We start from the raw sequence: 14427 nt of genomic DNA, 5'->3' as shown, positions 1-14427 counted from the left end.
CATTGTTTGGTTTTTTTCTTTCATATTCTATTCTTTATTCAACCTTATTTCATTCATAGTCAATGTCTATAGTATACTACCATATATATTCACTACCCATAACATTATTACAATTATCTATCCTCTAAGTTTCTCTTCTAATATTTTAATTCTTATATTTATTATTATTACTGTTATTTCTTATTATCATAACGATATAATTTAAATAATGTCAAGGAAACTTTCTACTTTATTTGTTTCCATTTGATGTAAAGTCGGTTTTACGTGAATTTATCGCATAATCATCTATTATTATTATTATTATTATTTGGTGTTTGTTTTAACAATGACAAAACAGGCAGGCGACTCCCAAATTAATAAAAGATATCTGTTTATTGTAATCTTTGCATATATACATATAAGCATATATGCCTATTTGCATACATGCATCCACCTTATTTCTTTATTCTTACTAGATCATCTAAATATTTTTACTAACAAACTACTACCCATCACTACATTTTCTCTCTAGGTGTCTCCGTCTTTCTTTCCTCTTCTTTTGCTTATCTACAGCTGTCTATCCTTTCTATGGTAAACTTATACATGTGATGATTAAGAATATTTACTAGTGAAGGTGTAAACTTCTCATCAACTTGTCTTCTCTGTAATTATTCAAGTGGAAAACAGAGAAATAATTATTATGTTGGGGACAGCAAACAACAGGTTTGTATGACAAATGGCCATTAAATTCTATTCACAGACTTAAATGCATAAAAACCTACGATGTTAATAATGTAGGGAAATAAGTTGAACAAAATTCCAACTCGTTTAAGTATGGCTGTGTACATAGAGTTTCAGTTAGCTTCCGATGAGGGAATAAAATTATCTAGATTGATCAGTATTAATAAACTCTTGTGATCTTGTATTGGAATTATGATTAAAGCTGTTACAAAACCAAGATTATGATTAATTTAACATATATTCGTTTAAATCAAAACTAATAAATCATATTTCATTATCGGATACAGTGTGTATTAAAATATATTGGGGATGGACAATATCTGATTAATTTTCATTAAATGATACTAGTTACTCCATTAAGTTTTCTCCTCAGTTTTGATGAGATGAAAGTTTTGGTGAATAATGTAGTCGGTTATCTGTTTAGTCTATATATCATATTGTTATGAGGAGAATATGACTGGGAATTAAGAGAATCTAATGATATGTTGGTCTGTCTGTTGGTTTGTCGCTTCATCAATCTGTCTATTACAGCTGATTGATAATTGAACTCAATATTGTCAGTGTTGGTGGTCCTTGATAAGAATATTTATGTAAGGATTTCATAAAGCTTCTCAATATCAATTTACTAACAGAGAATAAATGAACTATATATTTATACACAGTTGACTACCATTGACTTCTTCCCAGTAAGGGAGGAAAATAAAAGTATCCTTTATAAGTTATTATGGAAACTTTCAGTATTTAACTGTCATATTGTAACATGTAACTAACTCTCAAACTATGTAACTGACTAAGGAAATTCAGTATATATATATTTGAATACTTACTAACGGTTTCTATCTAAATACGTGTTGATCAAATTGAAAGATGAAATTCAGCATGAAACTTTAATTACATATATACTTTCACTATGATCGATTTATTTCATTTCTACTTTATATTTATTTTATTAGACGTTTACCAAATACAGAATTTCGAAGTAATGGAAATTTACGTATAGCAGTTTTTGGTATTGAACACACAGGAAGTTATCATTGTCGTGTTATACATGCAGCTGGTAAATTAGACAGCAGGCCACCATTTTTAATTCAAATGACAAGTTAGTGGCAATTTTATTATTATTTCTGTACTATTCAGATTATTTCTATGTACAAGTTACTTATAATTTGGCTTTTATTTATTTAAAATGTATAGTAGGATTCTTAAAACATAGTTCATTCGATTTTCACATACCATGATCAAATAACAGGGAGTTGAATAGATAGAGATGGGAAAATTTGAAAATTGGATAACATCTTGTTTTAGAGATTTTATGTTTTTTTTTTTGTTGTCAATAATCAAAATATTAAATTTCATTAGTATCTCTTAGTGCATAAACACCTTAGAAAGATCCCTCGATTTGTTGCTCATATGCGCTACAAGTGACTTACATTTTGTTTAGTATCAGCTGTGCAATAGATAAAGCGTATTCTATCTTCAGTTAAGCTTACCTGGTGAACAACGCTATTGATTTTGAAACATTGGATATTATATCAAAGTGTCAGTGATAACATCAACTCTATGTTACAAGTAAATTCACTTGACAAATCTTAGATAAAATGGAATATATATATCTTGTATTAGACGGTTCATATAATAATATTTAATGAATTAAAAGTATTTTATACTATTTTGTATCAAAAAATATCATTGTTGTAAAAGTATTATGCTGTATTATAGTCTTCTATTGCTTAATCAAACTAGTGATGAGTTAAATTTGCAATAGAGATTTTATTATATCGTTTTACTTTCTATAATTCAAATTAAAAGCTACAAAAGAATCAAATTCCATAGTGCATGAAACATGTGAATAGACAGTGACAGAGATTATGTATTTAACTGAGAGAGGAAAAAAGTTGTTGAACGTTCCATTTCTAGCACTGTTACAACCGATTTTCATGCCTATCATCATAGTTATAAAAAGTTTATCAATAAAATTTATAATAGTAATAATAATGATGAAAAGATTTTGTAGAGATTCAGTTAAACTCATGTAATTTTATTCAAACAGATTACTCATTTTAACTATTCAAAATATGAAGAAAAAAAATTCAATTCATTTATCATCTTCATTTAGTAACAAAATCTATCAATTACCATTCTTCATATCACTAAGAGTAATTAGTCAATTTGTGTTACTCTTTTTTTCTGGAGTTTTGCATGTGTATAATTGGCATACGGGTATATTGATTTATACCATACAATTTACTCCTAACAAAAGTAAATTTTTAATATAAAAGACTTTTAAATCAAATCACTAATTATAATGTTTCTTAAAGAAAAAAAATTAGTTTAAAAACTTGAATGAGATCGACATTTGAAGTTAATGGAATAATGTTAACTCTAAAAACTTTGTTCTTTGAGCTGAATGGTTTGATCGTGAAGTTTTCATGGTTCTTTTGAACGACAACATTAGAACAAACTTAAGATAGAAAGTAGTACAAGACTTCTATTAAAAACTTTAAAAAAAGATTATGAATGAATTGAGTCACTATAACAGAGACTGATCAAATCATATATGCTTTCAATCATGGTTTATGTGTAAATGCAGCCGTGTAAACAATAATTTTGTACTTTCAACTTTTAATAATTTTGTGCTACGTTTTGATCTGATAGCATTAAGCTTGGTCCAGTATTTTTTCATGGTTGTCAAGATAGTTCAGTAAATCTAAACAAATATCAGTATCACATTTCATAATCACCTTAGTTAATGAAAGTTTATAAACTCATCAACTGAAATATCATTTCTACTTTGTATTTAACTACTCCACAATTCCAACTTAAATAGACAATAGATCGACAACAGATACAATAAACTGTTTTCCATCTATGCTGATCGCTTCAATTTTGTGGATCTTTATTGTCATTTTTGAAATAACACGTATGAAACTTATGCATAGCGTACACGCTCTTTATAAATGCTACAGAGGTGTTCCATATGACTACAGAAATGTTTCTTGTGAGGCAGTTTCACTTAGAAATGTAAGAAAAAAAGGATGAGAAAATATAAAAACATTAAATTCACATTATTATTTAGTTTAGTGACTATGCCTATGGTCACATCTGATCATACAATGGGAGTTTACTTACAATCTGCCAATCGATATTTCTATATCCGCTTATTGAATTATTGCATTAAGAATGTGAACACACCAATAATAGTATCTAATGTGTTAGAAAATGAACAATCAATTTTTCGTTTACTTCTATGAAACTGATTAGAAAACATTTATTTAAACCTAACTAACAATATAAGCAAGCCGACCAGTTGAAATTGAGTTCTTCTACTAAACCCATTCTTTCATCTCTTTTAAATCGGCTTCTTTCAAAATCGTCAAATTCCACTTAATCCACTTCGAATTCTGTGCTTGGTTCAGTCGATAACAAGTAGATAGTTATACTGCAATGTAGTCATAATGTCAGATATTGTATTTCTTTTTTTTAATCGGTGAGACAAATGACTAAACTAAATAGTCCTACTGAAAAGTTGTAATTAAATCTTTATGAAATAGTACTTGTTTCGATTTGTTTAAAATGACTGTATTTTTTTAAAGGCGCCATGTATAATATATTTTATTTGGTTTGAATAACATAGGAACATTCTTTTTTTCTAGTACATTGACATCGTTGAAATTTAGTCATTTGTTCATCATTCATTCTTGTCTAGATGAACGTAATTCAGTTATTTATTATGATTATTATCATTATTCTTTTTGCTCTCAACTTTTTTTAATGACAGTTTCTAAAACTTTACTAATTAGAAATCAATAGATTGTTATATCATCTACCTTACTTATTACTTAGAAGTCATAAAACACGTAGTTTCCATATGAATATAAAAATCAGTAATTCAACTTCATGTATTACATCCACATGATTATGTTCGGAATTTTACAGATGAAATTTAGTCTATTCAAACTTGAGTTTGTAAAAGTGTATTTGAATGACTATAAGTAAACGTAAATTATATCACCATCTGTTCTAAATGTAAATGAGATTACTTAAACTGGCTTTTATATTGTACATATTCACCTTCCTCTTCATTATGATTAATAGAAGGTAAATTATGTAAAATATAGCTTGTCATTAACGTATTTAATAGTTTTTTTTACAATTAACACTAACAAATACTGTACGAAATGAAATAAATTCACTTCAGATACTCTAAAAATTCGTTTTCTGAGATAGGACGTTACCACGGATTTAATAGACCATCGAACACTTCTTTTAACTTAGTTAAGAGCTCCACAACATTGTTCTCCTATGAAATCTTCAGGAGTTCAGACCTTAAACATTTACATTTAGATATTACCCAAATAAAAACCAGTGACTTTGTTTACGTAAAAGGATAGTTCATTTCTAAAGAGATTAATGAAAACGAAATGAATTAAATTTCCATCATCACCTCACATTATTTTTATTCGTGCTTTACAAAAAAATATATTCAATATGAAACTAAGATATAGAAATAATGAATGGTAAAGCTTAAAGTTAAAACTCAGCATTTTGACGATTATTTTTAATAAGTAAGTTCATTATGAAATCAACAGACCCATTATTACCATATTTCAAGAATATTTAACAAATATCACTGAATTATGTCAACTAGACTACTGTGATATTGGCCAAACTACAGTAACTGACTGGTCCAAAACAAATTAGTTTAAAAACTCTCTCGGTTTGTGGTACATCAAATTAAATAAATTCTACATATTTCAATTTACATACGACGTAGATTCAGTGATAAACGTAGTTATTATATGCTGTGTGCGTTGGATGAGAAACCATGTTCTTATTGTTTTAGGTGAAAGTTGGTTTACTTAATCAGCTAACCCCTTTTGTTAGTTCATTTGGACCATCATGAACTGTTGCTGTTTATTTTTAATAAGTAAGCTCTATATTCGAAATTGTTTCTTAGATTTGAAGTTTAATCTATCCTTTTAGTCATTTGACTTCGAAAGTCTCAAAACCCACTTTTGATCAAGTTGATTGTTTTCTGTGTAGATTTAGTGTTAATCTAATAGAAAATAGTCTAGAATATCCATAAACAGTGATGAAAATACGTATGCCATTTTTTCCACTTCTGTTGCACTGTTCACTTGTATTTCATTGAGTTGTCATTTTAACGATGTTATTCTGTACTACATGCAATTATAGTTCAATATAATCTTTGCTTAGAAAAATGACATTTTTCTACAAAGGCAATAATTGTCAGAGTATCCACAACATAGCATGAGTAAAAAAAGGGGGACTCAGTTGATTAAATGATTCAGCTCAGCAACGATATAAGAATTACTCATCAGTGTCACAATAAAATGATAAATTCCAATGGGATAATACAAGTTGAAACGTTTTTATGGTGTCTATTACTTATATATATATATATATATATATATATATATATATATATATATATATATGACTGGGTAATCACCAGATGACAAAGTTCCATGCATATCATCCTTTAATTTATTTGACAACATTAATTTTTCATTTGATTCTCATCAACCTGCTGACTAATAAAAACCATTATTTTCATAGACTAAGTTTGACGTTTTTGACATTCTTAAAATGTTAATTAACTTCTCTTTTTTGTTCTCTTTTTATTGTTTGTGGTTTTCACTTGATGCCTCAACGTCATCCTAGAAATCCCATTCTATCCACAAGTATACCTTTACTAATCTAAGTATGCAACATTAATGATCAAAATGCACTAGTTCAAAGTCTATTGACAGAAATGTCTAGTAGGGGATATTAGGACAATTTTTGTCGGAAAAGATTTTCAAGTAACAACTTGGTTTAAATAGTACGACTGGAAAAAAAAAGAAATAGGTGCATAAAATTGATATTATATTGAATTATATCACCAAGAGATTATGTTGTACAAATGAGATAAGAACTCTAGAAACTCTGAATTGATATTGAACTTTTCTCCTCTTTACTCGACAGAATGTATCATATCAAATCTTCCTGTCTGATACATTACAAGATAGTTTAATAACATTCAGCACATAAAAATATAAGTATCTAATAACAGAGTTACACAATAACTATTAGTTTCCCTCTTTTAAATCATTCGTAATTTAAAATAAAAGTTCGTATTAAATGCAAAAATTTACAAGGTCGACTTACGCATCCCTTAACTACTCAACTGTATATAGTGTAATAAATACTCAAAACATGTGTAGCTCTTAGATAGTTGCTATGTAACATACATATTTATATTTTTTCTTCAACACAATGCCAACAATATATGTATGTATTGTATTATCCAAAAATGTTTAAGTTATCCGGAGATTTAATAGGCGTTCACCACTAATGAATGAGTGATTAAATGTTTTTTTACACAATTCTAAAACTATTGAATCAAACCAGAATTTGGTATTTTTTTTAAAATTCAATTTTAATTGAGAGAGTTACTATCCAAACTTTTGTGAACAATTACGTGTAATTGTAAGTCTAAATTAAAAATAAATTGAAACATTGAAACTACTCTGATTTTTATTTTAAAAAAATGCGAAATCAGTAGTTCATAAGATTAAGAAATGGTGTAGTTTAGTTAGACCAACGTTTGCTTATCTTAAATACATATATCTTTAAAATTGTCCTCCAAAAATGAAGAATGAAATTGTTGTGAAAATCAATTTATAACTTGTAAATAGAATATTATTTTCAGTTTTATTTTCTATTATTATTGATTTACGATCTCAACTATTAAAATTACCATAATATCCACAAACACTCCTTCGGATACTAATCAGCATATGCTCAGTAGTGACTGGCTTTAAGAGGTATTTCCTGGAGTTCTAGTGAGAAGCAGTGACCAGTGGAGTTTAACTGGGTCTGTTGTAAGATAGTAACTCACCGAAGACAATGATGGATGTGTCGCTTAATTTTTTTGGATTATTTGAAGTTAGACATTAACACCGTTGGATGCCGGCTCAATGGTCTAGAGGTTAAGCGTTTGCACATGAGACCTAATAGGCTTTGGGTTCGAATCTCGTAAGGAGGGGTCATGGATGAACACTGCTGAGGAGTCCCATACTAAGACGGAACGGCAGCTCAGTTCTTCCAGGATTTCCATAGTGGTCTAGTTTCAATTGACTCATCATCTCAACTATTAATATTATTATTATAATAATTATTTTAACCGCCTTTTTGATGTATGCATTTATTAAAACTATAATCAATGTTACATTTATAAATGTATACTTTAACTTATTGTTAGAATTTTATAGACTTTGTAATTTTCATCACTTTCAGATATCAGTAAACAAAATCTATGAAATTAATTACTTTTTATCAGTATAGGGGTTGTGGAGATTGTTAAGTTTTTGATTGAGATCATGAATCAATTGATGTTAGACCACCGTTGGAAACCTGGAAGCACTGGACGGCCGTTTCGTCCTAGTATGGGACTCTTCAGCAGTGCGCATCCACGATCCGCTCCCTGCGAGATTCGAATCCAGGACCTATCGGTCTCGCGTCAGGCGCTTAAACAACTAGACCACTGAGCCGGCATCCAATGGTGTTAGTGTCTAACATCAACCAATCCACGAAATTGCGCGACCAACTTCCATTGTACTGAGGTAGATACCTGTCTCTACCCGACACGGATTAGCTCCACTGGTCACGGCTTCTCACTAGAACCCCGAGAATTCCCCATACTGATAATTAACATGTGCTCACTAGTGACTAGCATCGTGAGGGAATTCTCAGAGTTCCAGTGAGAAGCCGTGACCAGTGGAGCTAATCCGTGTCGGGTAGAGACAGGTATCTACCTCAGTACAATGGAAGTTGGTCGCGCAATTTCGTGGATTGGTTGATGTTAGACACTAACACCATTGGATGCCGGCTCAGTGGTCTAGTTGTTTAAGCGCCTGACGCGAGACCGATAGGTCCTGGGTTCGAATCTCGCAGGGAGCGGGATCGTGGATGCGCACTGCTGAAGAGTCCCATACTAGGACGAAACGGCCGTCCAGTGCTTCCAGGTTTCCAACGGTGGTCTAACATCAATTGATTCATGATCTCAATCAAAAATAATTACTTTTTATTTATGAAAAGTTTGCTAAAAGAAAACAAACAAACCACTATTAATTGAATTGATCTTTTCAACTTGAATATTTATTAATAAAAATAAATAAATATCCATTTTGTTTTATGAAAAGAATTGGATTTCAATTATGAAATTCTATTGAGCTTCTTATAAAATGATAATGAATAAAACATTGATCTTATGTTTAGTTTCATTAAGACTAGAAAATAAAAATTGATTTCTGTTAGGACAAAATAAAATACGAGATCCCATTTTCAATAGGTATAATATTCATTCAGTGTAAAATTGATGTTTATATTTCCATTATGTTGTATGATATACATCGACTAGTCACTAAATTTCACTAGTTGAAATCATGAGTCAATTGAAGCTAGATCACCATAGAAAACCCTAGAAGCAATGGACGGCCGTTTCGTCCTGGTATGGGACTCCTCCCCTTTTGATAATAATCATTAAATGTTAGTGAAATTTATGTGTAAATAGGTGTATTTCAGTAAAGTAATTATCGAATGTTAAATAAAATGTGGATCAGTCATCAGTTTTTGTTTCCTCTCAGTTCTCTATTCCATGTAAAATTATCATTGTTTCATTTACATACCTTTCGAGCTAGTATACAAATTATAATCTGTTTCTTGTTAATAGTGGTAGCTAAGTATGATTTATTTTGAATTAAGGTAGATTGAAATATTTATATTGTCTGTATGTTATTAAAAGTCCTATGATGCTTGTTAATATTTTATAACACTATGGATGAATAAAATACATTGACATCTCTTTTCATCTGAAGTATTTGATAAGGAATTACAATTTTCCTATTGAATTATATGATAAGATGAATTCATAGTAGAATTAACCATTTAATGCCAAGTTTATTAAATTGTTGACATATTCGAATCTGATTGTGTATGACACAGTGAATGTCATCGTTCGCTGATGCACTAATCATATTTTGTCTTTCCCTTGTTCTGAATACAAATTGTGATTGTAGTGTCTTGATTTTATTGATCTATGTATACGTTTTCAAAAATGTACGAAAGTGATTTTTATCGTAAACTATTGAGAAGAAAAACCCTCTGAAAAACTTTTGTATCAACATGAAACACCTCAGAACTAAGCACTACTTCTTGAGACTTTTCCAAATCACCGTGAAAATGATGCTTTCAAACCACAGAAGTGGCTTACGCTAAGTCACGAAACGTCAGAAAATCTAATTTTTCTACTAATTCGGATATTACAAATATATTATTTATTTATAACAATCTACCCAATGCTCAATTTATTCGAAATTGTCACAGTACTCAACGTTTATCTTTTTTAAATTTAGTCAGGGCTTGATGTATCGCTCTTTATAAGTATTCAATGTAAACTGGCAAGGTACTTTTATACTATTGATTTATCTGATTTTATATGTCTCTATGCATTTCAATAGAATTGTAAAACATCTAACTCAACAACATTTGATTTTCAATGATTTTCTAAGTAATATCAATTCAATATAAAATGGATTTTACCCTATTTATTTGAATTGTGCATTTGTATTTTATTTAGACTTATACTTTAGAATCTATAGTGAATCCACTGATAATCCAGTAAATTAATTATCTCGTTTGAATCTCTTATTTGTTCTTTTTTAAATATATGATGTTTGAATACCTTTGTACATCACTGCAGTAGTTATTTATACTATAATAATAATAATGGTAATAATAAAGTGAATTTGTTTTTATTTTACTTTCTATAACATCACACCTTGACAACTAAATACTTTTTAAAAAACGTCAAATCCCCACTCTTTTCTTTACAACAATGAAACATAAAATTTTCTGAAAAAAAGAAAGTTTGTTTTATCAAAGAAAAATTTCTGAAAACGAATAATGAAAGTTGAGTATTTGACTTAAATTATTATGCTTACTATTGTTGTTACTAATAAGATTAATATTAGTAAGAAATCAATATATGTTGAATTATTATTATTTTTTTTTGTAAACAAAGAATCATAACATAATCGATTGTTTCAATCAATATGCTAACTTACTTAAGTGTTATTCTTGAACATTGAAAGATGATTGTCTATAATATATGATGTAACCTGTATCTTTTAAACTCTCCACATAAAAGAAAAACATTATCAAAAAAAAAACTGTATATACCTTGTGAATACCTTATCATTTCAATGATCATCAAGTAAGCTCATCATCTTCATCATATAGAAGTATGTGTAATATAATGGTGTTAAAAGATATTAAACATAGAGATGCTTTAATTGATCTTCGATATTGCCTTAAGGATAAATAACGAAAAGTAAGTAAAAAAGAATTCGGAATTGTCTGTTTATAATAATCTAAAACTCATAAAATATTATATTACACTATGTTATGATTAGTACTGAAATTATCACAATACTGATGACTAATAAAGCTGTTTATCGAAGAATACAATTTTAAGACCTTTCTTCATTTCCTCTGGCTTTATCATATTGTTAGTCATTTTTTTAAACAGTGCTTGTTAAAAGCAGTCGATAGATGAATATAATTATCGGTGGAAATCATGGATTGAAGTATAGGAATTTATTTGGAATTCCTTTAGTCTCTGAAGATTTTCAGTATCTTCAAAAAGTTTACTGTCAATCATTTTTTTTAAGGTTTAATGAAGCTATATGAACACGATTATTAACGAGTATTCGTCCTCATGCAAAAATGTCAATATACGTCTTTCATGTATTGTCTCGTAATTAACGCTACCGTAACTACATCACGTTTTACTCATAACATCTGTATTCTAGTGAATTCTAACTATATTTTGTCATTAAATTGATAATGTTAACAAAAAAAGTTTAAAAATAATCTTCAGAATGTCAAAAAAAATCGAAAATCATTAAAAATTGTTTTCTGTTAGCTTCAGTTTTTCTAAGAAAAACCTTTTATTGTCAAACTATACATCCCGATTCATCCTCTCTTGTATTATTTACTTAAAAAAAGATAAGTAAGCTAAATCGATCAGTCGAAAATTTATATAATCCATTTTTTTATTATTCTTAAAACGTTAAACTTTTAAAACTCTGTATAATATATCACCTAACAAAAGAACTTAACTTTCGGATTTGTGAAGATCATCAAAATGTAAACGATATACTGAACAGGTTCAAACAAGTAGCAACCACTATGTATTTTTTTCTGGTAGCTACGTTAACTACTATTACATTGAAAACTATTTATAGTGACCATATTTATATACTAAGAGTATACTAGATAACATTTTTATTCAAATACAGTTAATCTGATTAGTCACTTGTTACTCACTTCAGTTGTTAGTTTTCCTATCAATAAAAATTAGATGGAAGCATAGAACAAACTATTAAGGCAGAACAAAAAAAATTCATTCAATGAATTATTTTCTATATTTTCATCAATAACTCATTGATGATGAAAAAAAACAAAAGAAAAAAGTTGGTAAATGTTTCCCTTTCCGTTTTGTATTCATCCTCTACTCGTGGTGTATTTTGTAATTTACCTTAAAAATAAACAAACAAGCAAACAACTAGCAACATTGATTGAGGTAGTACTATACTATTGAAAAGCTAGTACACACTACTTATGTATATATATGCATGCGCAAATAAAATAAATTCGGTTTTTTAAAATTTATGCAAAAAGAGAATATTTGGGCATATTATCTCTTTTTTGATTGTTCACATTTGTCACGAACATTATTTATTTATTTCTATAAATAACACTTAAATAAGGTTAGAACTAATCCAATATATATGGTTAAACTACAAACAAATGTGAACTGTTCAACATTGCAATCCTTTATTTTTAACCATTAGAGAATAAAATAACCTTCTTTTTCTTCATTTATTTGAGCAGAATACTGTTTTCTTTATTTGGAAACATACAGCAAAATATATCGGGAAAAATGTTTTCGCTTATTTCAAATTAAAATTCATTGGGATGCAGTATTTTTGTATAAACCATTTAATAGTTAGTAGTTTATATATTCTGAAAATAATAATTATAGAATTCACGCCAGTTTACAGGCATGATCAATTTGATAAAAATAGTAACATTAGATGTACAGAACAAACATGTGATAGAAGATAGTTTTAAGTATACTAGTTTAGGTAGTACATGTATTACAGCGATCCAATGCATCAGCCGGGAATTTCTAATATTTCTTAAATGGGCAGCCTGTTGATTTATGAACGGTGTAATTAGCGTTATCTCCTGTGCCAGATCGAATTAATGGTAATTATCTACAACGAGAGAAAGTAAAACGAAAACAGAGAGTACGGAACAACAAAGCAGTAATTACCAAAATATGTCAAGCAGGTCTACCGAAATGCGTGTGTCATGTGACACAGTGATATACTGTTGATGTTATTCAAATTAGTTAGACTTTTTGGGGACGGTCTTAACATAAAGTGATAGCAAGTAGTTTTACTTAGTGAATGCATTAATAAAGATGGCTTAACATTTAAAGTTCCTATAATATCACATATGGAATGAGATACACTTACAGGTGCTAGAGCATTCAGTGCATTCGCAGAGGAGCAGTAAGCATCGATGTAGCGAACAAATAATGGCAGTAATTTTATCGTATGGATAGATTGTGGTAGATTATTCCAGAGTCTAGAAAATTTACAGGTAAAGTAATTCATATAAGGAGATGATTTAAAATAAGTTTGTTTCACTGGTGACAAGGAATTACGGATGTCATAGTGAGAAGTTTCTGCATATTGATTCACTTGATTGGATATAAAGGATAGTTTATCAAGTAGCTTGAAGAAAAAGACAATACTTAGTTTGAGTCTCCTCTTCCATAAAGGGTCTAGCCCAAGCTTATTACGTCTAGAATTATAAGTTAAGGTACAATCAGCTCCAAGAATACGAAGTGTAAATCATCTCTGTTCTGATTCCAGACTTAATTTATCCTTTATGCGTGACTGCTAAGAATAAACATGCAGAATTCTAGAAGAGGTCGAACACAAACTTTGTACATTAAAATAAGTGACTCATTGTTATAAAGGTTCCGAGTTATGTAACCTATAAGACGTTGAGACTTAGAGTTCTGTAAACGAAAAGTCGTAGGATTACCTAAGTTTACTACTGTATGTAGCCTAGACAGCATTTCACCATTTATGGTAAGATCTAGGTTGAGTGATGTATCGCCGAAGCATATCCATCCACATTTAGCCGTATTAAACTCCAGTCGCCATTTTAAGCACCACTGTGCTACCTTGTTAAGCTCCATGCTGATGCAATTTTGCATATTTTTCAGCTCATGTGGAGAAAATGAATATACTACTTTGAGATCATCTGCATATAGGAGGGACTTACCGACACAAAAACTTTCACTACTATATCATTGATAAACACTAAAAAGAGCAGAGGACCTAAGACACTACCTTGTATTACACCACTTCTAACAGGGACAGCGTTAGACAACGAAGAGTTAATTTTAACAATTTGATGTCGATTGCTGAGAAAGGAATCAAACCAAGCAAGCAAAGGATTTTGAACCCCATAAGATGCGAGCTTACCTATAAGAAGTTGGTGGCTAACCATGTCAAAGGCTTTAGAAATGTCCAGATATAGCACTAGGACTAGATATCC

The 14427-nt window shown here is 29.5% G+C and overlaps 1 protein-coding gene across 1 annotated transcript in view; it reads left to right on the top strand.

The window, feature by feature from the left end:
* PTK7 (Inactive tyrosine-protein kinase 7) overlaps window positions 1-14427 on the top strand; it is an 85985-nt gene that overhangs the window by 21602 nt on the left and 49956 nt on the right. Inside the window, exon 4 of the mRNA XM_012940127.3 lies at window positions 1674-1819. Within this exon, the coding sequence (XP_012795581.2) occupies window positions 1674-1819 (146 nt within the window). The remainder of the gene's footprint in view (window positions 1-1673; window positions 1820-14427) is intronic.

The sequence above is a fragment of the Schistosoma haematobium genome, chromosome 1 (genome assembly GCF_000699445.3).
Source record: "Schistosoma haematobium chromosome 1, whole genome shotgun sequence".
NCBI classification, from domain to species: domain Eukaryota; kingdom Metazoa; phylum Platyhelminthes; class Trematoda; order Strigeidida; family Schistosomatidae; genus Schistosoma; species Schistosoma haematobium.
The sequence above is the reverse complement of the archived record's forward strand: the minus strand, read 5'-3'. Positions and strand labels throughout refer to the sequence as shown.